Consider the following 24,534-nt stretch of genomic DNA (forward strand, 5'->3'; position numbering starts at 1 on the left):
AAAAGCCAAGAGCAAACTATGAAACAGAACCACACAGAAATGTCTCCAGGACACCTACCCATGATTCACATTTAAAACACTGCAGGCACTCTTTTTTTTCAAGGGCTGACTTTTAATGCAAATGAAATTATAACCGGCACTGTTCAGATTATGATAAACAAAGTCTTTCTCCTCAGCAACTCATTCAGCACCAACGTATACCAGACACTACCTATACACACAACATGGGTTGGCAGTCACACACACACACACACACACACACACACACACACACACAACTTGTGGTTGTTACTCTTTAGACTAAGTTTAAAATGATAAAGTCAAAGTCCCATAGTGAAATATGAAATAACATGTTCAATACTACAAAAACGTCTTGAGGACATGCATTTCCTATCTTTTATTGAGCTCAAATACTGAAAATGTACCTAAGGAAGCCTTTCCCCAGATGTTTTTAGGAAGAGCCTATCTTTTCTTAAGAGCTTTGTGACCACTCAACTCATGCTATAGCATTAGTTAGTGAATGTGCAGTATGAACAAGGAGGCTGTTCTACCCATTGTATGGGAAGGAATGCATGTACCAGACACTATATGTGGAAATTTCTCATGTTACTCAATATACTATTTATTCCCACTGGGAAATCATCATGTTTGTTAAAGAAAGTGCACTTGGAAGTCAGCTAAAACCATCCATCAATAACTACCATAGAGATGTAATTCTAATCAAGACTTTGCTAAGTTCTGTTAATATTCTGACAAAAGAGGCAAAACTCAACATTCTTAAACACACTAATTTGAAAGTCATGTGTTCTATCATCATTAAGACACTGGTTCTCAACTTCCAAATGTTGTGACCCTTTAATACAGTTCCTCATGCTGTGGTAACCCCCAACAATAAAATTAATTTTTTTGCTACCTCATAACTGTAATTTTGCTAGTGTTATAAACCATAATGTAAATAACTTATTTCTGATGGTCTTAGGTGACCTCTGTGAAAGGGTTGCTTGATTGCCCCAAAGAGAGTCTGACTTACGACCAATGAAAACATTTAAGAAAATAAAGTACTTCATCTCACCATGAAAAGGCTCCTTTAAGCTGGGTGTGGTGGCACACATCTTTAATCCCTGAACTCTGGAGGCAGAAGCAGGTGGATCTCTGTAAGTTCAAGGCCAGCCTGTTTTACAAAGTGAGTTACAGGACAGCCAGGGACACACAAACTCCCCTTGCCCCCCTCCAAAAAAACAGAAGAGCTCCTTTAAATTAGCTACCAATTCATTAGCACCTTCCAATGGCAAGTGTTAAATTTTGTAAGTATACAATTACAGAAACCACATTCTCCAGTTATGAAATCATCCCAAACCCTGAGTTAATACCTCATAGTCCTGAAGCCTGGAAAAAAACCCCTGTAAAGATACCACGTAAACTGTCCACATGCATTCTAGCAATTAGGAGGCAGAAAGACAGGAGTCCACACCCAGCGTGGGCTACAGAGTTAGACCTGTCAATGAATGAAAATATGGGCAAATGATTTCTACCCGTAAGGAGGCTCAAAAGATAGCAGAGAACTACCTTTTAACTTAAAAATCAAATAAAATGTATTAACCAGATAAAGAAAATCAAATCTAAATATTGATAAATACTAGTCAATAAATCATTTGGCTGAATATAGAATTGCTTGCAGACCTTTTTAAAATCCTAACACCTAAACTAATGTAAACTTCAGGGGGGAAAATCCTAAGCCCATGACAAAAATTCTGTAGTCACCAGAAAATAAACCCATCAGCTATATCATCACTCAATCTGAAAATGAAGCTGAGTGCAGTGAAACATGCCTATAATCCCAGAACATGGGAGGTAGAGGGAAGGAGACTGTCCAAGTTTAGTCTACATAGTGAGTTTCTACATAGTGAGATGCTAGCTTAAAAAAATAAGTAAAACAAAACAATTGCCAGTTTTAAACTCACTATGCAGGGCTGGGTGTGGTGGCATAAGCCTTTAAGACCAGCACTCAAGGCAGTAGCAGGGGGAATCTGAGTTCCAAGCCATATCTGGATTATTTAATAAACTTTTTTTACTTTTTCAAATGCATATAAGGGCATGAGCACACAATGTTTACTGACAGGAAAAATAAAATGTATCTTGTTTGTTATACTATAAATCATATATTGATTTGTTGCCACCTACTGGCAAAAATCATTATTTGAACTGTCATTTTTCATCAAACATTCACTATTGTTAAAATTAAACACACAAAAGCTTAGTTGTGCCTTTTCAATATCCTCTTCTTATTTGTAACATTTTATTCAACTATTCTAGTAAACTTCTCTAGGGGGAGTTTCTAAAGAGACATCAGAATTAAAAATAAAAACAAAAGAGATATCAGGATTAATAATGACTGAAGCCAGGTGGTGGCTCACACTGTAATCTCAGCCCTTGGAAGACCAAGGAAGAAAGATTGTTAAAAGTTCCAGGCCAACCTGATTTACGGTCTGAGGTCCTGCCTAAACACAGGGAGTTATCAGAAATGTGTAAGGGTGAGTGACCAGGAAGATCAACCAAAACTACAAAATAGTCGTACAGAAATCTAAAATCTGATAATTAAAACACTGTTAAACATTTTAATAAATGCACCCTGTGTGGGTAGATAAAAAAAAACCACTCCAAGAAACAACTATTTTTTTTTTTTTTTAAATCCCTATTACAAGAGAGTAGGCTACCTCCCTTTAAGCTACTGGTCAGATAGGCCCTTGCAGTCCCCAAAATAACACAGGCAAGTATCACTGCTGTTAGTTGCCCACAGAAACAGACAGTAAGGCCGCCCTACTGGCTGGTGATGATGCATCACACCTTGGTCTCAGACACAGAAAATCAAGCTGGAACTAGGCTTAAAGAATATTACTATAACAGGCTGCTGGGTGAGAGGTGTTATTAGATTTAGCTGTAAACCCTATATGCAACAAAACTAATAGTCAAGAAAGACTCATCCACTGCTACAACAGTAAAGCATTTGTTGTGGAGATAATAAACTTCAAAAGACAGAATTTATACCTGGTTCTGCAAACCCAGTCAAAAGGCCATGGTTGGAGGTTATAGGACTTTCTGGGAAAGATGTCACTGCCATTTCACTAAACAAACATGATGTGCCTACCAAACTGCTTTCTAAATAATTGTGTTTATTTCTACAAAATAGTGCTACTGTTAGCTATGGTCAGAGCAGCTTCTTTCAGCAACCTGTTAGCAGGGACTGTAAAGAATGCTCCAAGAGCATAAACAACTGTTAAATAATCAACCACAAATGGAATATCCATCTCACTACCTCCAGGGCCCAGAGCATATCTAAGAGCTGTAAGCAATGCTGATGTCCCTGGATAGATGATGGCTGCTGTACTCCAGAGTTCATAACAGCTATGATTGCCACCACTAGGGACCATCAGTGCCCTGACATGGATGGGGAGGGGATCAAGGGGCCCTCCTCTTCCTGAGAAATTACAGTTAGTGGTCAGTGGAGGAGGTTGACACTTTCTTCAGTGACATATCCATGCTCCTATAAACAAACTCTCACCCACTCCTGTAAACAACACCAATGAAAACCAATGGGTAACCAAGGGAGGCGGGGAGTGGGGAGGGGGGAGTTGTAAAAGAAAGGATTTGCGGGAGGTGGTATCAAGATGTGGTCTTGTTGGAGGCATGCTCTGAAGTCTCATGTTCAAGCTACTCTCAGTGTAACACATAGTTGCTTCTGCTGCCTATGGATCAAGATGTAAAACACTCAGCTCCTTCTCCAGCACCTTATCTGTCTGCACAGAACCATGAAGAAAATGTACTATAAAACCTGTGAAACTGTTAAGACAGCCCCCAATTAAATGTTTTCCTTTATGAGAGTTGTCAGGGTCATGGTGTCTCTTCACAGCAATAGACACCCTAACTAAGACAACCACCCTCCAACAGAGAACTCCAGACCCCACACCCATGAATTTAAAAGTAGAACAAATTATTAGACTCTGAGTTATTTTTAAAGGGACAGGGTAGGATGGTGTGAGCATCTAATACTAGAAGAGGCAGATAGATCTATATGAGTTCCAGGACAGCCCAAGTTCAAAAAAACAGAGGGGAAAGGAAAACATGAAGTTAGGGAGAATGCATCTGGGAGGAACTCGGGGTGAATATTATCAAAATACATGATATGCATATATATAAACAAAGAATAAAAATACTGTGTTAAAAGTTAATTGGATCAGGCATGGTGGCACACGTCTTTAATCCCAGCAATCTGGTGGCAGCAGAAATCTGATCTCTGTGAATCTGAGACCAACCTGATATAAATGGTCAGTTCCCTACAAATTGTTCTCTGACTTCCTTCCACAGGAGTCATTACAGTCAAATGCAAAAACATATTCATATACGTATGCATGAGCGAGCGAGCGCACGCGCACACGCGCGCGCGCACACACACACACACACACACACACACACACACACTTTTATTTTTTAATTAAAAATAAGTAAAATGGCTGGGTGATGGTGGCTGGCACCCCTTTGATTCCAGCACTCTGGAGGCAGAAGCAAGTGGACCTCTGTGAATTCAAGGCCAGCCTGGCCTACAGAGCTAGTTCCAGGATAAGGTTTAAAGCTACACAAAGAAACATGTTGATGAGGAATGTCTTCTGTATGCTGTGAATATGGTTTCTCTTATTGGTTGATGAATAAAGCTGTTTTGGCCAACGGACAGGCAGAATTTAGCTAGATGAGAATTCTGAACAGAGAGAAAAGACAAAAAACAGACACCATATATCAGCTGGGAAGTGAAGAGGCCTAGGCATCACTGATAAACAAAGGCATCATGGAGATACACATGGGTAAATAATTAAGAGAGAGCTAGCCAGTAAGAAGCCTGAGTCATTGGCTAAACAAATTAACTGATATTAAGTCAGAGTGGTCATTTCATTAAGCAGCTGAGGTGGGTGAAGAGAAAACCAGTCCAGTGAGACTGAAGTAAACTGAGAAAATCTCCTTGTACACCTACCCAGTCTCAAGAAAAAATTTTTACAAAGTAATTTCTTACTGACAAAAATTATAAGTTGCATATTCATCATACAGAGCATTCTATCCATTCACTATACTTCTCTGAATTTTCCTATAAACAAGTAGCAGCTTTTAATGTTGCCTGTCCTCTGCTGTTCCTATATAAGTTTGTTGTTAAAATACATTAAATTTTAAAAAGGGACAAAAAATGTTTGGAGAATTGATTCCATCTGATTTAAAGACTTCTAAAACTACAGAAATCAAAACAGTGTGGTAACAGCAAAGGAACTAGGAGATTAATGGAATAATACAGAAAGCCCAGGAACAGACTCACACAAATATGGTCAGGACAAATGCAATGTAATAGATACAGATCTTGACAAATGGTTCTTGGCAACTGATTGCTCATAAGCAAAGCAATCAAGGTGGGCCCTCAGAAAAAATAACTCAAATGTCATAGACAAAGTACACAACTCCCAGAAATAATGCAGGAGAAATTCTAAATGGCCTCAAGCTTGGTGATGACTTTTTAGAATCTAGAAACAACATGAAAGGCATACTCCTTTAAAGAATATGCCAGACTTCACTAAGATTACAAATGTCTCCTCTCTGAAAGACATTGTCAAAGAATGACAAAACACCAACTGAGCAAAAATATTTGCCAAAGAGGCATCTGATGAACAACACATATAAACCAAGTGTGATGGCTGATACAGCCTGTAGTACCAGCACCCAAGAGGCAGAGGCAAGTGGATTTCTGTGAGTTCAAGGCCAGCCTGATCTACATAAGAGGTTCTAGAAGAGCCAAAGCTACATAGAGATTGTCTCAAGCAGATGGGGAGGTGGGTGTGGAGGAGAGAAGGGAAACCTGGATTGGAATGTTAAAAAAAAGAATATGTAATTACACTGAAATTTGAATTTCACTTAACTTTCACATTACAAAATACTCTCTTCGATTTTTTTCAATCACTTCATTTTTTAAAATTTTTAACCTATTTCACCTGAAACTAAACAACCTCAAGGTACCAGATACACTCACTTTTAAAACTTGAGTGGTGCTGGGCATGGTAGCACACACTTTTAATTCCAGCACTTGGGAAGCAGAGGCAGGAGGATCTTTGTGGGTTCAAGATCAACCTGATTTACACAGTGGGTTCCAGGCCAGGCAGGACTACATGTCTGACTACATGACCCTCCCATTACTCTGTTCTTTCAGTCACCACAATTACCTTTACTTGTCTTTCTGCTTAATCTCAATTATATGATGGCCTCTAAAAAGTAAGCAATTAAGTGTTATTTTGACTTAAATCCATTTACTTTGGCCCAAACTGATGCACACTGCACACCACACACACCACCACACCACACACACATACACACACACACACACACACACACACACACACACACACACACACACTTCTAGGTTATTTTTTTAATAATATATTTTTATTTTACATGCACTGGTGTTCTGCCTGCATGTGTGTCTGTGTGAGAATGTTAGATCCCCTGGTACTGGATTTACAGACAGTTGTGAGCTACCATGTGGGTGCTAGGGATTAAACCCTAGTCCTCTGCAAGAGTAGCCAGTGGTCTTAACCACTAAGCCATCGCTCCAGCCCCACTTCTAGATTCTTAAAAGAAAAAATGAAATTCTAAGAAGTTGAGCAAGGGCCTGGAGAGGTGGCTCAGAAGTTAAATATTGCCTGCTCTTGCAGAGGTCTCAGGTTTGTTCCCTGAGAGCCACATGGTGGCTCTCAACATTCTGTAACTCCAGTTCCAGAGGATCAAATGTCCTCTTTTATGCACATGATGTGATGTACATATTCATGCAGGCACATACACACACATAAAATTAAGTGTTTAATATTCAATGTCATTTTACCAACAAAAAGAAAGTTACAGGATTAAGTCAAAAAATGATGGCAACTGTCAAGAGTTCGCTGTGACGCATTTCAAATTGCAATTCCACTATCTCTCTTCAGATTCAAACTCTAAAACTAAACAAGCGGTTTAGAATTTTATGATAGTATATTCTAAACTCAAACTCATTTTCATATTTTAATAAGATCAGATTAAATAAATTAACATAACCTATTCAAGAAATGAAAAAACACTGTTATTTAACAATTACAATTTATGAAAGGAAATTACACGAAGTAACTTATCATTTGAAGAATGAAAAAAACAAATCAAAACTGTGTGCATGACATATATATAGGTGTCCTTGGAGGCCAGAAATTACAGGTTGTGACCCCCTCTGACATGAATCTTGGAAATCAAACTCAAGTCCTATAGAAGAGGGGAGGTACTCTTAGCAACTGAACTCTCTCTTCAACAGCAAGGAATGAAAATATTTTTAATGGTATGTTGTATGTATGTGTATGCACATGTGTGTGTTGAGGGCATCTGAACATTCATGCACACATAAAGGCCCGTGGAGAGGTCAAAGCCAGGTACCTTCCTCTAATGATTTCCATGATACGTTCTGGGAAAGGCTTGTGCCAGGTGTTTCCCTCTCTCTCTCTCTCTCCCTGCCTTATTTACTGATGGACATGACTAGAATCTACCTGTCTTTGCCCCCCCCCAGAAGTGCCTAGGTTTTTTTTTTTTTTTTTTACATAGTTGCTAAAATTTAAATCAAGACTTCATGTTTTTACATCAGGACTTCAGCCACTGAGCCAAGAATCTTTCTTAATTTATTCATTCATAAGAATTTTGTGCATGAAAAAACTTATTTGCTTAGGATATAAAATTACCCAGTCCCCACCCCCTTGAGCTAAGGACCAAACCCAGGGCCTTTCACTCTACCACTGAACTAAATCTCCAATCCCTCATCATTAGATTTCAAGAATAAAAAATCCTATCCCACTGAATGAAAAAAAAAAATCTATCACATGAAAAACATACCTTTAATCCCAGCACTCAGGAGGCAGAGGCAGGCAGATCTCTTGAGTTCAAAGCCAGTCTGGTCTACAAAATGAGTTCCAGGGCAGCCAAGGCTTCACAGGGAAACCCTGGTGTGTGGGGGAGGGGGGTGTCAAGAAGAAAGAAAAACTTGCAGTTGGGTAGTGGTGGCACACACCTTTAATCCCAGCACTCAGGAGGCTAAGGCAGGTGGATCTTCTGAGTTTGAGACCATCCTTGTCAACAAAGGGAGTTCCAGAACAGCCAGGGCTACAGAAAGAAACCCTTTCTCAAAAAAAACCAAAAGGGGAAATAAAAAAAGGCAGAAAAGACAAAGAAAACCTGCAGAGCAGATAGCCAGTAGTACACAGTGCAACAGCACAGAAACAAGAGACCCTGCCTCAAAAACAAACCAGAAGAACCAATTTCAAATCTATCCTCTGACCATGGGCATAGGAGCACACAAGCTCTTGCACACAATAATGATAATAATGATGGTGATATATAAAGTTTTTTAATCGTATTTTTAAATGAATGGTTAATTATCAAACCTCTAATTAAAACACAGGCAGAGTTAGGCATGGTGGTATACATCTTTAATCTAAGCTCAAGGAAGAATAGGCAGGTGGCCAACTTGGTCTAAACAGTGAGTCCCTGTTTTCTAAACAAAAAAAGAAAGAAAGAGAGAGAGAGAGAGAGAGAGAGAGAGAGAGAGAGAGAGAGAGAGAGAGAGAGAGAAAACCAAACAAACAAACAAAAAGAAGTACAGCCAGATTCAGATGCCTTAAAAGAATCACTAATGGCTGCTACTGAGATTGGCCCCTGATTATCAGGGTCCCGAACAGCCTGCTTGGTGAGAGTTTGAGTCTCACCAGGAACAGATGTGACAGGAAAGTTCTGCAAGCAGGGGAGCTTGTGGTTAGCACAATTTGATCTTGTCAGCTCCTGAAGGGAGGCAGGTCCTGGACTGAAAAATCACATGGCTCATTTACTCTAGATAAGAGTTTGTATCACCATGTGGAATCATTTCACCAACAGGCTGCACACCAGAGTCATTACAACTATCACTCATACTCCTGAGGTCACTACCTGTCACTTGTACCTGAGGTCACAACACTTGTCACCCGTACGGCTGATGTTACCACCTGTCACCTATACACCTGGGTTCACTGCCTGTCACCTTCACACCTATTGTTAACACCTGAGGTCACCTAATATCACCTGCATATCCGGTGTCATATGCCACACACACACACACACACACACACACACACACACACACACACACACACACCTTCCTTCCATTGGTAGGATTCCTTCTACTCTACGAAAATTTAAGTCAGACAAAGATAGTCACTAATGCCAGAAAATGTAATGCCAGAGAACTGGAAACATGCCTAATTAACAGGTAGATATTTAAGTCAATGACTAAGTAATTAGAGGGTTGCAGGTATCAACTATAAAGTTTTTAAGACCTTGGAAAATATTTAAACATGTAAACTTTTAAGATAGAGCTATGGGGAGCAGGTCTTCAACCCCAGCACTCAGGAGACAAGTGTGTACTATTGGTCAGGGATGATACAGATGGAATCAACATAGTGGATCATACATCAATGCATATATTATTAGAGTGGCTTACAAGCTGTGATTTGTGTATCCAACAATAGCTGACTCACAACCAACAACAGTCGTCTTATTACAGAAAAGCTAAGAATCAGATAGTTTTTCCGTCTATGATACTGGATGTCTCACCGATCTCAATCCTGGAAGATTCTTAGAGAGCTGCTGCTCTTCAGTCTACCTCAGAATAATATCAGTAGTGAAATGCCTCAGCAACAGGGTAGATGAACTTACCAGCAAGAGGGTAACCAGGCCAAAAAAAAAAATCTTCTTTCTCTTATGTTCTTCTATGTGGGCTGCCACCAAGTGTAGGTCTTTCCTGTAGTGAGATAGTCCTTCTGTGGCACTGACCACGCCCATTGGGGGTGGAGCGATGGGCGGAAGTAACCTTAAGATAACGACGCCCCCTTCCCCTACCCTTGGAATTTTGGGATAATAGTCATCGTCTTTGGGTTGGTTTTAGTTATTTAGGGTTGGGTATGGAAGGTGATACTTACACTCGGGTTTATCTTTTAGACAGCAATAGGGAATGGTTGGTAAAGGTATGGTTTAGATGGGATATAGGTAGATTAGCCTATTTTCTTGTGAATTTGAGTAAGAATGAGATAGTATTTTACAGCTTACATTGTTGTGTATTCTTATATGTGGTAAGCTATGTAAAATTAAGTTTATATTTTGTTATATTGTGTGAAATCTTTCCACTTACGATGTTTTATGCACATTATTTTACCATATTCTATGTATGTATACTTTTCTTGTATTCAAGACATTTGTATATTGATACAATTTGGGATATTTATCATGCTGCCCTTTATAGTTCTACCTCTTGTCTTGACACTTATACTCTACCTCTATTTTAGGGATTTATATGTATGTATATGTATATAGTTATATTGTTTAAGTATTTGTTCCTGCTTTACTCAGGGAAGTTTCATTCAGTTTTTAGCTAAGTTCCTGAGTATTACAGATTATCTTCACTCATGTTTCCTGCACCTATTAGTCAGATATAGATGCTTAATCTTCAATCACTTCATAGACATGCAGAACATGGCATTTAAATGTTTTAATATTGGTACTCCTTTGACATGAGACACTGTTGCTCCTGACAGCACCGTGCACTTTCCCGAAAAAATTGTTGGACACTGTTGTTGCTCCTGCTGGAGTTCATTCTCGACTCAGCTAATGGCCTGTTGGGCAAAGAATTGCCCCCACCTTGACCACTAATTTGGACATGCAGTCCTATGTGCTTGCAGGAGACAAATATAGAAGACTGCTTGACCTTGCCAAGTCAGGGTAAGACAGCCATTCTACTTCCCTGCTGTTGTTGTGGTCTGTCAAGATCTCTTGGCCTTAGCCAAATCTGGGTGTACCAACGTCGCTGTGAGACCTAGGGTGACTGTCCAGGTGGCTTGCTGTTTCTGTCCTTGCTGCACCTTTTGGAAGTTGTTCATCCGCACTTCCTGTCTACTCTAGTATCGTTATTTTCCTTCTCAGGTCTTGATGAGGTTGAAGATTAAGCTATCACAACTATTATTCTCTCTTCCTAGTTAGATATATTAGGTACTAGACTTACGTTTTCCAGCTTAGGACAACTCTATTGTAAACTCCATTATGCCTTCACCCTAGGACTAGATATGTAGGTCATTTTGTTCTCGATTTTCCTTTTCTTAGAGCACACTTGTTATTCACTGTTTTGTATATACTTTTGTATTAAGCCTAAATCTTTTCTTTAGACTAAAAGGGGAATTGTAGTGAGATAGTCCTTCTGTGGCACTAATCACGCCCATTGGGGGTGGAGCGATGGGCGGAAGTGACCTGTGGAAGGAGGTCAGAGAGAGAGCCTGGAAAAGCTCCCTTGCTGGCGGGACTCGGACAGGAGAGCATTGGGTGGAATTCCCTGGTGTCATCTGTCTAGGTTGTAAGTTATTTCTCCCTGAATAAACATCTATTCGGCCTATTTGTTTATCCTGATCCTTATTTAACCGCAATACTGCCCACCTCAAATGATTCAATTAAGAAAATCCTGGAGGCAGGTGGATCTTTGTGAGTTTGAGGCCAGCCTGGTCTACAGGGTGAGTTCCAGGACAGCCATACCTGTTAAACAGAGAAACCCTGTGTTGAAGACGAAAAAAGACAGGAGAAGAAGAAGGAGAAAAAGGAGAAGAAGAAGGAAGAGGGAGGGAGGGAGGGAGGGAGGGAGAAAAAGAAGAGGGAGGAGGGAGAGAAAAAAGGAGGAAGAAAGAGAAAAAGGGAGGGGGAGGGAGGAAGGGAGGGAGAGGGAAGGGAAAATCCCTGACAGCAGTGTCCAACAGTTTGGGTTTTAGTTGATTCAGATACAGTCAAATTGACAACCAAGATTAACAATCACACAAAGGCAGACAAATCTATGTGAATTTATGGCCAGCCTGATCTACATGGCATGTCCAGGCCAGCCAGGGCCACACAATAAAACAAGAATGTAACAAAAGCATGGGATTTGGGGGGGGGGGGAAGCAAAAAGAAATATATAAAATATATGTTTTGACAGGAGATAGCTCGGCACACAAGCATGAGGACTTAAATTCAATCCACAGGACCCATATTTTAAAACAGCCTATAGTAGTAACCATTCCTGCAATCCCAGTGCTAGGGAGGAGGAAGAGAAAGATGGATCCCTAGAGTTCACTGGCCAATCAGCCTAGACAGTTCTAGATCAGTGAAGGACTATTTCAAAATGAAGGTGGTCGTCAGCTTCTAAGGGACACCTGAGGCTGTCCTCTTCTCTCCACATTTTCATTCCACACATACATAAACATGTATGCACATACTAATATGTGTAGATGTTTCTATGTGTACATATAAAGATAAATAGATAACATATATATATATATATATATTCATTCCATTCTGGTTTGTAAAAAAAAAAAGTAATCTCTGGGTTTTGTTCATGTATTTCTATAATTCCTGAAGATGCTACATGTTATTTTTAAACCAGAAAAGAAGTCACTTTTTTTTTTTTTTTTTTTTTTTTTTGGTTTGGTTTTGTTTGTTTCTCTATGTAGCTTTGGAGTCTGTCCTGGAAATCACTTTGTAGACCAGGCTGGCCTCAAACTCACCCCTCCTGAGTGCTGGGATCAAAGGCGTGCGCCACTGACGCCTGGCAAGAAATCACTTTTCTAAACATGCTTTCAATTCAAGATATCAGGAATCCTTAATCTACAAATTCTGCCTTATTCCAAACCAAGGGAAATGAAAATTTGAGGATTTGAAAATGAGTAAATAAAAATAAGTAAATAAGTATGCAAAAATTACCCCCATTCAACAACATTATAAGATGTGATTCTGTGAAACACCTCTTTCCTGGTTTTCCCAACTCTCAGGCACCTCCTGGAACCAACCCTCAAAACCCTGAAACACCTTCACCCAGGAGCCACAGTCAGCTACCTGACAGCTCTAATGACACAGCTCCAAAGAATAGCTCTGTAGTTACAAACTCTGACCAAGTATGTAACTGAATGTCACAAAAAGACCTCCAAACAGTCCAGGAAAGCTATCTTTAACTCCCCTAAGCACTCCATACAAACTTCAATAATACAGAGACCTAGCATTCATCCCATACCTTCCCACTGTCCTTCCACATTACACTGTGCTTAAGTTACAGTGAATGCTACCATCTCAGTACCCATCAATCTCAAGCCTTCTGCAAGCTTCCCAAGGGAAGCTCCTGGCCACTACTATGTCCCCTACTTTACAGCTAGGAAACCCCATTTGAAATATCAATCTGGCACACATGACTCTCCAACTCCTTGTGTGACCTGATCAGCAACGCCACTCACTGCTTACCATACTCTGCACCCCAACCTCACTAACTACTTAACATTCCAGGACTACAAACAAGCCATTGTTCATCTTCATTTGCTGACACTCAGTGCTGTTTCTGCTAAGGCAGCTCAAGCCCTGCCTTCTTTTTTGTAGTTATTACTATTACTGGTTCTTCAAGACCCAGTTGGAACTCTTCCTGATTTCCATTGTATTTTTAGATTATAAATTATATTCACAATATGCTAAGAATCATATGTACAACACATTCTAATAAAGAACAGTAATTTCTTAAATCTACTGAAAAACCTAGGGAAATATTTAAACTGTTAGGAAATAACTTTATACTACTGAAAAGAACTGGGGAACTTAGTAAGACAATAAAATATGCCCATTAATGAAAGAGTAAGCAACTATATTTACTCAATGGAAAACTCTAAAGCAATAGAAATGAATTAATGGTATTACTTGGTCCATAAAATACAGACAAGTCTAAAAAACAGATTAAGGGGGGAAAGCCACACGAGTATATTCTGGGTGGTTACATTTTATATGATGCTCAAAGCAGACAAAACTAATGGATTTTAGTTTTTTGAGACAGGATTTCTCAATAGTCCTGGCTGTCCTGGTACTAGCTCTGTAGACCAGGCTGATCTCAAACTCACAGAGATTCACTTGCCTCTGAATGCTAGGATTAAAGATGTAAGCCACTATACATAGCCCAAAACTAATGGATTTAAAACAAAAAAAAAAAAAAAAAAAAAAAAAGGGGGGTGGGGTGGGGTCTGGAAGACTGGAGAGATGGCTCTGTGGCTAAGAGTACTTGCTTGCTTTTCCAGAGAATCCAGGATGGATTCCCAACAAGCACATGGCAATTCACAACTGTCTGTAACTCCAGTCCCAGGGTACTCAATAGCCCCTCCCAATAACCCTCAGGCACATGTATGTAGTACGCATAAATGCAGACAAAACATTCATATACAGAAAATAAATCTTAAAAGAAAAGAACCAAACAATAACAGATATTAGCAGAGAGACAGAAAAGGGACACAGATCTTCAAAATAGTTGAACTACAATCCTATCACTGCTTATGTATCTAAAGAAAATTAAATCAACATGTCTGAAATCTCTGCATTCTTGTGTTTAGCACTACTTGTAGCAGCCCAGAAATGGAAACAACCTAGGTATCTATCAACTGATGAAATGATAAAGAAAATATACATATGCATAGTGGAATAATATTAAGTCATAAAAAGACTGAACTGTCATCTGCAACAAAACAGATGAAATTGGAGATTAGTACATGAAATATGCCAAGCACAGAAAGACAAGCAGTCATGTAAGTGGTTGATCTCACAAAATTGAGAACAGAATGAAGGTGTCAAGGAAAGTAGGATTAGTTAGTTACAGAAGAAAAGAACCTGGTTGTTTTAAGTCATTCTTTGGACCACAAATCTCAGGTGTGCTATGTACAAAGATCATACTTTATTATGCGGTACACTTCCAAAAACTAGGGACATTTTGAATGTTTTTACAGTAACAAAATGATAAATGTTTAAGTAAATATAAAGACATATATTTTGAACCAGGGTTGATGGTACACACTTCTAATCCCAGCACTCAAGAGGTAGAGCAGGCAGATCTCAGAGTCTGAGGTCAACATGGTCTACAGATCGAGTTCTAGGATAGCCAGGGCTACACAGAGAAACCCTTGCTTGAAAACAAAAAAGACATATATTTAAGCTGATTTTAACACACACAATCTATAACACACTGAACCATAACATGGTACTTCATTACTACATACAAGTTTTTAGCATTTTTTTTAAATCTTTATGGGGGGGGCATGGGAAAGAGGGAGGGAGAGGGAACTGAGATCGATATGTAAAATAAGAAAAAATAAATAAATAAAACAAAGATGACGGACCAAAAAAAAAAAAAAAAATCTTTATTTTTATTTTATGTGCATGGGTATTTTGTCTGTCTGTGTGACTGCACCATGAGTCTGTAAAGGCCCTTAGAGCCTGGAAGACTCTAAGGACTGGGGTTACAGATAGTTGTAAGCCACCATATGGGTGCTGGGAAATGAACCAGGGTCCTCTGGAAGAGCATTCTCTTGCTCCCCAACTTTTACATATCCCTCTAAAAGCTAAACAAGGGGCAAAGAGATGGTTCTGTAGTCTACTCTTCTTATAGAGGGTCCAGGTTCAGTTACCAGTACCCACATAGTGATTCACAATTATCTTTAAGTTCAATTAGAGGATCCCAACACAATGTTCACAGGATCAAGTATGTATGTAGTACACATACAAACACTCAGAAATAAATAATCATAAAAAAATTTTGGAGGTAAATTCAAGTCAGCAAGATGGCTCCATGAGTAAAGATGCTTACTGTAAAAGCCCAGTGACCTAAGTTCAATTCCTCCATATCTCACATAAAGCAACTCCAAAAAGTTGTTCTCGGATCACCACACCCACCCATGACCCAAACATACACATCACACATACTTGCAGACAAACACACATACACAGTATTTTCTTTTTTGAGAGTCTTACTATGTAACCAGGCTGGCCTTGAACTCACAAAGATCTATCTTGTGCTGAGAGACTAGGCCAAGACCTACATTTAAAAAAAAAAAAAAAAAAAAGGAAAAGGCCGGGCAGTGTACATCTTTAATCCCAGCACTCCAAAACTAGAGGCAGGAAGACAGGAATTCAAGGTCGTCCTCAAGTAGTTCACAACAACCTCAGTTACAGGAAACCATGTCTCCAAAGCTGGGGCTGAGGGGAGGGGAGGGGGTGCTGCTAAATGGTATGATGATTTGTCACCAAGCTAAGACCCTGTTTTCATGCTAAGCACTAAAAAAAAAAGGGGGGAGGGGGCTGAAACTACTGACATAAGCAACCCCAAAAACAAAGATGTGCATGTGCAGAGAAGGTCCTTCTTGGTTGTATGCAACTTTAATCCCTGAAAGGCAAAGAGACAAAAGTGGTTCACATAGCAAATTCCAGTGTATCAAGGACAAAAAGGGAAGACCCTGTCTCAACAATAACAAAAAAAGACATGCAAAGAAGATTAAAAAAAATGTAAATGTCAAAAAGTTACATACTGATACTGTGTAACTTTGTTTATTAACATTCTCAAAGTCCATTGTTGCTACCCCTTCCCCATACAGACAGAAACCCAAAACAAAGCCATATGGCTATGGCTACACTACCTTGTATAAAAGGACCATAAATCAGGATGGGTGAGGCCCTAGGTCCTATCTCTAGCACCAAAACATTAAAACTAGGGGGGGAGGGCCTCTTGTTTTGTGGTTTAAGATTTATTTCTTATGTATGAATATATGCCTGCAGGTCAGAAGAGGGTATCAGATCTCATTACAGATAGTTGTAAACCATCAAGTGGTTGCTGGGAACTGAACTCATGACCTCTAGAAGCACTTACAATACTCTTAACCACTGAGCCATCTCTCCAGCCCTCCATGCTACCTAGGATGCCCATACAGTCCAGGTGGTGGTGGAGCACACCTTTGATCCCATTACTCAGGAGGCAGAGGCAGGCAGATAGTTCAAGGCCAAACTGGTCCATAGAGTGAGTTCCAGGACAGGCTCCAAAGCTACACAGTGAAACCCTGCCTCGAAGAAAAAAAAAAAAAAGAAATGCAAAAAGAAATCTTCCTTTCTGTCTCAGCCTCCACAAAGCAATCAGGCCTATATCCAGCTCTCTAAAAGATAACATTTACATTTTTTAAATCCTGTGTCAGTAAGTCATGTGGCTAGGCACAATCACTAACAGAGAAAGTGCCTACCATTCATGAGGTTCTGCAGTTTGACCCCAGTGCCCCCTCCAAAAGTATCAAAAAAATGTAAGAGAGCTTAAAAATATTTTATCTACAAGACAGGTGTCTTGATGCAAATTTGTGAGTTCAGCACTTAGCAGGAAGAAGCAGGAAGATTAATGCAAACTACATAAGAGCATCTCAAAAAAAAAAAAAAAAAAAAAAACAACTTTTTTAATTACCTACTTATACAAATGCCCTAGGGCAAAATTATGTGTTATGAAATACAGCTTACACAGAACATACATGATTGAAGTATGATGGTGCATACCTGTAATCTGAATTGGGAGGATTATAAATCAGGGAGATCCTGCCCCGACCCCAAAAAGGGGAAGGGACTAAATCAACATAATGACTGAATGACAATACAGTAAATCCCTGCTACCTATACTCTCAAAGCAATAAAATTAATAATAAGCAGAGTACACTCTTTGAAACAATGTAAGATTAAAGTTTGACTCAACTAAGCATAAAATATTCCTGACAATTACAAATTCTGAAGTACCAAAAAAGTAACCTCTTACCCAGCCCAGCATCCCATACCTTATGTTCTACAATATGGAGACTGAAGAGGGCCTCAATTCTGAGACCAGTCTGTACTATATAAATGGGGGGGGTGACAACACACCATGTACACAACACAGGACACGACACAACACACATTCAATTCATAAAAGCCTACAGAACTAAGTGAACTAAAATTAATGAAAAGTCTGCCAGGTGGTGGTGGGGACATGCCTTTAATACCAGCACTCAGAAAGCAAAGGCAGGCAGATCTATACAAGCTGGTCTATACAGCAAGTTCCAGGACAGCCTTGACAATTTTTCAAAAAAAAAAAAAAAAAAAAAAGGAGGGAGGAAGGGAGGGAGGGAAGACACTTTGCATATAACAAGGAAGTAATGGCAAAAGTAGATCACTTAGATCACTCTGCATCAGGCCAGGCCCACACAGTCACATCATGCATCATTCAAGTTTGCCAGTCACTACCACAGTTTAAAGTTAGTCTCCTCCAGACTTAAATTGTAAAAACACTAGCAATCAGGACACTTAAATGTTGATCCAAACAAGGCTGTGTGGTTCTCACCTGTCAGAACTGTCTGTGCAATGAGGAAGACCTCCTGTAAACTAGAATGCAACTGTTCATTTACCATGTATATTATTACAGGCTAGCTCTGTTCTCATTCCCACTCCCATCCCCAGACTCAGCCAATGCTCTTCAGAGAGGAATGGCACCATCTTACCCAGATATAAGCCTCCAACAACCTATACAGCCCTGTGTGTGTCACACCTGTCTCATATCCACCTCTTAAACTATCACTTAACCACCATGTCCTTTGGGTTTAATCACACAGCATCATGGACAAAGCTCTCTCATCAACTTCTAAGGCATATAAATACATATTGAACACATGAATATCCAGCAATCGTATAAAAATAATAATATCCTGTTTAAAAAAAAAAAAAACTAAATGAAAAGTCATACCTTCCCACCATCACTGATTTGATCTGGTTCTTACTGAACATCAAGCCAATTATTCATCCATCCCATCATTAACTGTTGTTGTTTTCCCTCAAACTCAGTACACAATGGAAGAGACTGGTAAAGTGATATAAGATTAGATAAATTATGTTACTATTCCTAATTCATTACATACCACAAATACAAGCTATAGTAAAACAGGATCCTTGACCATCATGAAAGATCCTAAAACAGGAAAATAATGAAATACAAGCTTACTCAATTAAAACTGTTTCTTATGTGCACATGTAATATGCACACAAATAAACCAAGAGCTATCCTAAAAAGTTGGGTCATGTTTTGTCAACTCCTTTCTGATTTTTGTTTGTTTGTTTGTCTGTTTGTTTTGTCCTGGGACAGGGTTTCTCTGTATAGTCCTGGCTGTCCTGGAACTTACAGTTCAGGCTGGCCTTGAACTCACAGAGTGCTAGGATTAAAGGCGCGAGCCACCACAGCCCAGCAATAGCGCTAGTTCTAGAAAGCATCATAAACTATCACAAGCCTACACTGGGTTTCAATATTTTAATTATCCCATATCTGGCCAGGGAGATGGTTCAGAGGTAAAGGTGCTCATCACCATGCCTGACAACTGGAGTTTGATCCCTGGATCTCACACATAGAGAATCAACTCTTGGAAGTTGTTCCTTGACTTCCACAGGTGCCAGGGCTTGTACACAACACAGATTAATAAAAGCTTTTTTCTCATTTTCAACTTTTACCTTCCAGTTTCCAAGTCTTTTTGCCTAAATTAAAAATTTTTTACATAGATATCCACATCTTATTTAGTACTCTAAAAGCAGTCAGGTTATATTCAATTTTGAATGAAGACAATCCAACTGTAAAACACTTCCACATTAGCAATGACAGCCAGTTTTCCTAGATGCCACCACCTATGAGAGAGAGCAGAGGAGTAGCTCAACCCTTGCAAAATAAAACTAGACAGTATTTCGGGATTTTACTAAAGGCAATTCTATTTTTCTTCATACTTTTAAAGATACCACACACAAATTTCTTGCGCAAAAGGAAGAACGAAGCAACCAATGTGAGCAAAGATGTTGAACGCTAGTCAGGCAAACCCAGAAGGAGGAAAAAGGAACATTCGGTGGAGGAACATTCGGTGGCGCTCGGAAGCCTCGGAGCAGCTAGCTCTCCGCGAAAGGCTTCTCCAGCAGCCCAACTGGGAGGTGGCTGGAGAAGGCACATTTGAAATATCACTACCCCATCGATGCAGGCGCGAGCACCACGAGGGACCCGCCCGCGCACACGCCCACCGCCCGCTGCAGCAAGCGACCTGGGCGCAGCCGCAACACGCAAGTATCACTCGACCGGAGCAGAAAGTTTTGAATGAAATACCCAAGAGCCGAAGCGCACTGGTCTCGGAGCTGAAGTCGCGCTAGGAACGCACAGGAGGCCAAACCACTGGACAAGCTGGATGACCGACGCGGGACCCGGAGATGGCAGCGGCGGCAGAGCACTGGCTCCCTCAACCCAGGTGTCAGCGCGCCTCGCCTCTCCGTCGCTCCCCATCCGACCGAAGTAGGACAAGGACCGCGGTACTGATCGCGGGTGTGGCTCAGGCGCGCGAGACTCGGCGTCTAGTGCAGAGCCCAGAGACTCGCAGGCCGCTGGGCCAGGTCGCAGCTCCGGAACCCGCGGTCGCGCGCCCCTCCCCCACCCTTCCTCCCTCGCCGGGGCACTCAGAGCCGGCGCCGCATCCCAGGAGACCCACCGCCCGCGGCCGGGGACGGGGAAGCTCTGCCTGCGTGGTCGCAAGCAACCCTCGGCGGGGCGGAGTGGAGTCGGGACCGAGCGCCGCGCGGACTCACTTTTTCGGATGTTTCTCTCTTTTCGGCCTCCGCTTTCGGGCCTGAATGGCCAGCACTGAGGAGAGAGAAGACACATTAACGGTCCGGCCGGCCGCGAGGCAGGAAAGGGGCCGCGCGCGCCGCTCACCTTTCCTGGAGCTCATTCCGACTCGGGGCAGCCCGGCCGTGGGGGAGGGGGCGGGGAGGCAGACTCGGCGGCGCAGGCGGCGGCGACGCGACAACCAGCCGCACCGGGATGCAGCTTCCACTCGCTCGCCAGCCGGGCGGGAACCGCGCCTGCGCCGCCGTGACCGCTCCCGCGGAGGCCAATGGGACCCGCCCCCGCGGCCCCGCCCCGCGGCCCCGCCCCCTTCGTACCTACCGCGTACACGGGGTCGGGACTTGGCCGCGCCCCTTTGGGCACAGCGTCCGCTCCGCGGCCCACCTGTGTAAAAAGGCGGCTTCCAGCTCCCCGCTCCCCACCTCCCACTGTGTGTCTCCGCCGCCGCAGGCCACCTGCCCCTGAGCACCAGGCCCAGTGGTGCGACCCTTCTTCCCAGCCCCCGCCTCGCTCCGCACTCGGGCTGTTCGGGCTGCACGCCCCTCCGTGCGCCCTTCCTTGGCCTGCGCCTTCGCGGATCTCACACCACTTGTCTTCCCGGGGCCTCTTCTCTCCCTTTGAGCCTCTACAACCTTGCAGCTCCCTTTAAGCCTCTACAACCTTTCTCTGGCGAGCGTGGAAAGGCCACAAGACCAATAGCTGGAAAACCTGGGTGTATGACCTTGGAGAAGTTATTTCCTCTCTCCTTTTCCTACTCCCACAGGGCTGCGTGAGTTTAACGAAGGAAAAGATGTATATATCTTGAAAGGAAAGTTTGGCCCATGAAGCCCAGTTTTCTAAATACCATGAGATGAGAGCTTAAAACAAGAATCATGCTAAGCAGTTCTTTTTCTGCCTCCTACAGCGGGGAAGCTGAACCCGAAATAGGTCAAACAGTTCTACCAGATGGTTTCTCATTCCATCTTCCCTGGCTACCTAAGATGTGAATCAAGCTGACTGGCACATAGTTTTTAACTCAGTGTTCTCTGGTCTTTTTAGACAATTACAGTATCTTTGAAAAATACATACCCTGAGCATTCAGCCCTCCTTTGGTTACGGTTGTGTCCTTGAGTATTACTCAAAAAATGTCCCAACAAACAGGAAAGGCCACTTTCAGTTTGAAGAGATTGTACTTTTTCCAATTTTTATTGTAAAAAAAAAAAAAACAAACAGCCGAGCAGTGGTGGTGCACACCTTTAACCCCAGCACTCAGGAGGCAGATGCCCAGAGGCACGGGTGGATCTCTGTGAGTTCGAGGCCTGCCTGGTCTATATAGCACAAGTTCCAGGACAGGCTACAAAGCTACAAAGAGAACCCCTGTCTCAAAAAAAAAAAAAAAAAAAAAAAAAAAAAAACGAAACAAACAAAAAGATCAAACTTATGAGAAAATTGCAGTAACCAACACTATTAACCAACATTCGTTACTTTTTTTTTTAAAACATTTCTCTCCATCTGCTTCTAAGTGTGTGCATGGTTTATTTTGCAGAATCATTCTCGACCTCCAAACATTTCATTGCCTAATTACTAGGAACAAAGGTATTTTTCTACATAACCACAATGTTACAAGCCATTGTTCCAGTTTCTGAAATATTCCAATAAAATCTATGTAGTGACATTTTTCTAATCTAAGGTCATTAGTTACTACATTAGCAACTCTATTTTTTAGTTGTGTTTAGAATAATCCCTTGAGCCTGACCCAGGTTCATTTCCCAGATACCAGAAAAAGAAAAATCCCTGTTTGAGACTTTTTGACTGGGTTTCACAGTGTCTCCAAGGCTGACCTTCCATTTACAATGTAGTGATCTAACTACACATTTGGCTTCTCAAGTACAAGAAAGACAGGCATGAACCATAAACAGTGACTATTATGAAGACTAGTTCTGTTTTGCAGAATGCTCCTCAGTTTGGATTTTGTTTGCATAAGACTCCAGTCAAGTTCAATAATTTATCAAATGCACCATATGTATGGTGTGTGTCTGTCTCAGTCCATCAGGCCAAGATGTCAGTTTACTCCATTATGGATGACACATTCAATCATTTCTCCAGAAAAAAAAAAAAACTTTGTATTAAAAAGTAGTCTATATTTTACAAGTGGTAAGAGACTCAAAAAGACTTTCTTCAAAGACATGGAACTGGTCAACAAGTATCTAACAAGATGTTCAAAATCACTAGTTATTCTGGACATGCAAAACAAAATGAGATCCTACTTCACACTTGGCACAACTGCATTATTGAAAATGCATTATAGAAAATGCAAAGTCAAGCATAATGGTGCACACCTTCAATTGAAGCACTAAGGAGACTGAGTAGGAGTGTTGTGTTTACAGCCTAGGCCACATAGTACATACCAGGTCAGCCTCAACTTCAGAGCAGGAAAAGGGGGAGGGGAGCTAAGAATATAGCTTAGAGATAGAATGTTTATCATGGGGTCCTACCCAGGTTCACTTCCCAAATACCAGCAAAAGAAAAGAAAGAAAGATGGAGAGAAGAGGGAGGGAAGGAGAGGGAGGAAAGGAAGGAAGAAACAAGGAAGGAAGGAAAACAGACCTTAGTGAGTGGTCTGGAACTCTTGCATATTGGAAACCCTGACATCTTTGTGGGCTGCTGGTGAAACTACACAATGGTACAGTAACTATGGAAAAGTTTGTCAGTTTCTCAAAAACTAATCATAGAATTACCAACAATTCCATTCACAGGTACATTTTTCACAAGAGTTAAAAAACAGATGAATCTTTGACACAGGCCTATGAAACCAGCACTTGTGAGGCAAAAGAATTCAGGGCCTGCCTGGGTTCTAAACCAGCCAGGGCTACTTGACAATTTCCTGAATTAAAAACAAATCCATCAATCCTTGGGCAGGGAGGTTATTATCTACAGTAAAGCAACGACCAAAATATAAAAAGTGGTGGATGTGGTATCAAATCCCTATAATGCAAGCACTCAATAGGAAGAGGCAGGATAATGATCACAAGTTTCAAGCCAGGCAGAACTAAAAAGCAATACCCCAGGTAGAACTAAATAGCATTTAACTAGGCCTTGCTTACAGTTTGAGAGGGTTAGTCCATTATTGTTAGAGCCAAGAGCATGGCAGCACACTTGTAATAGGAACAGTAACTGAGAGATACATCCTTATCATCAGGAAGAGAGAGAGAGAAAGAGAGAGAGACTAGGCCTGGTATATGACAAAGGAACCTCATGCCACATGCTGCGAAAACCCACCCCAAGAGGTACATTTCCTCCTATACAACCTCCTAATGTTTCCAAAAAGTTCCACTCCCCAGTGGCTAAGCATTCAAATATGTGAGCCAATGGGGATCATTCTTATTCAAATAATCACAATGGGTTTGTAGACATATCAAAATGCAACAATGTATTCAGTCCTTTAAAAGTCGCCATAGTCTATCATGGTCTCATGATTAAATATCCAGGCTTCTGAAAGTCATGACAATCTCATAACCCTCTGCAAAATCAGAAGGAAAAAGAAAATTGCTTACTTCTAACATACAATGACACAGGTCATACATTACTATTCTAAAAGCAAGGAAAGGGACACATAGTGAGGAAATGCTGGACCAAAGCAAGACTGAAAATCAATGGGGCAACTCCAAACTGCATCTCCATGTCTGATGCCAAAGTACTGGAGATCTCTAACTCCTTTCAGCTTTGTTGACTGCAACCCACTTCTCTCTCTTGCACTGGCCCACATGTAGTCTATCTCTGTCTCCTTGGCAGGTATACCTGAACTCCAGCATCTCCAAAATCTTAGGGTCCCCATTAAAGTCTTGGCTTCTCCTTCGCTGCTTTACACAATGGCATTTTCAGGCCTCCTGAAATCTGTAGATAAATAAGCCTCCATGCAGGGGCTCTCTGTAGGGAGATAGTTCTGTGGCACTGACCACGCCCATTGGGGGTGGAGCCAT

General features: G+C 41.2%; 1 protein-coding gene across 1 annotated transcript in view; it reads right to left on the reverse strand.

Moving 5' to 3' along the window:
- Srpk2 (SRSF protein kinase 2) overlaps positions 1–20,780 on the reverse strand; it is a 208,237-nt gene extending 187,457 nt beyond the window's left edge. The window contains exons 1-2 of the mRNA XM_051174834.1: positions 20,663–20,780; positions 20,536–20,590 (exon numbers count right to left, since the gene is read on the reverse strand). Of these exons, the coding sequence (XP_051030791.1) occupies positions 20,536–20,590; positions 20,663–20,678 (71 nt within the window). The 5' untranslated portion in view covers positions 20,679–20,780. The remainder of the gene's footprint in view (positions 1–20,535; positions 20,591–20,662) is intronic.
- Positions 20,781–24,534: the final 3,754 nt, after the last annotated feature.

The sequence above is a fragment of the Phodopus roborovskii genome, unplaced genomic scaffold, assembly GCF_943737965.1.
Source record: "Phodopus roborovskii unplaced genomic scaffold, PHOROB, whole genome shotgun sequence".
Taxonomy (NCBI): Eukaryota; Metazoa; Chordata; class Mammalia; order Rodentia; family Cricetidae; genus Phodopus; species Phodopus roborovskii.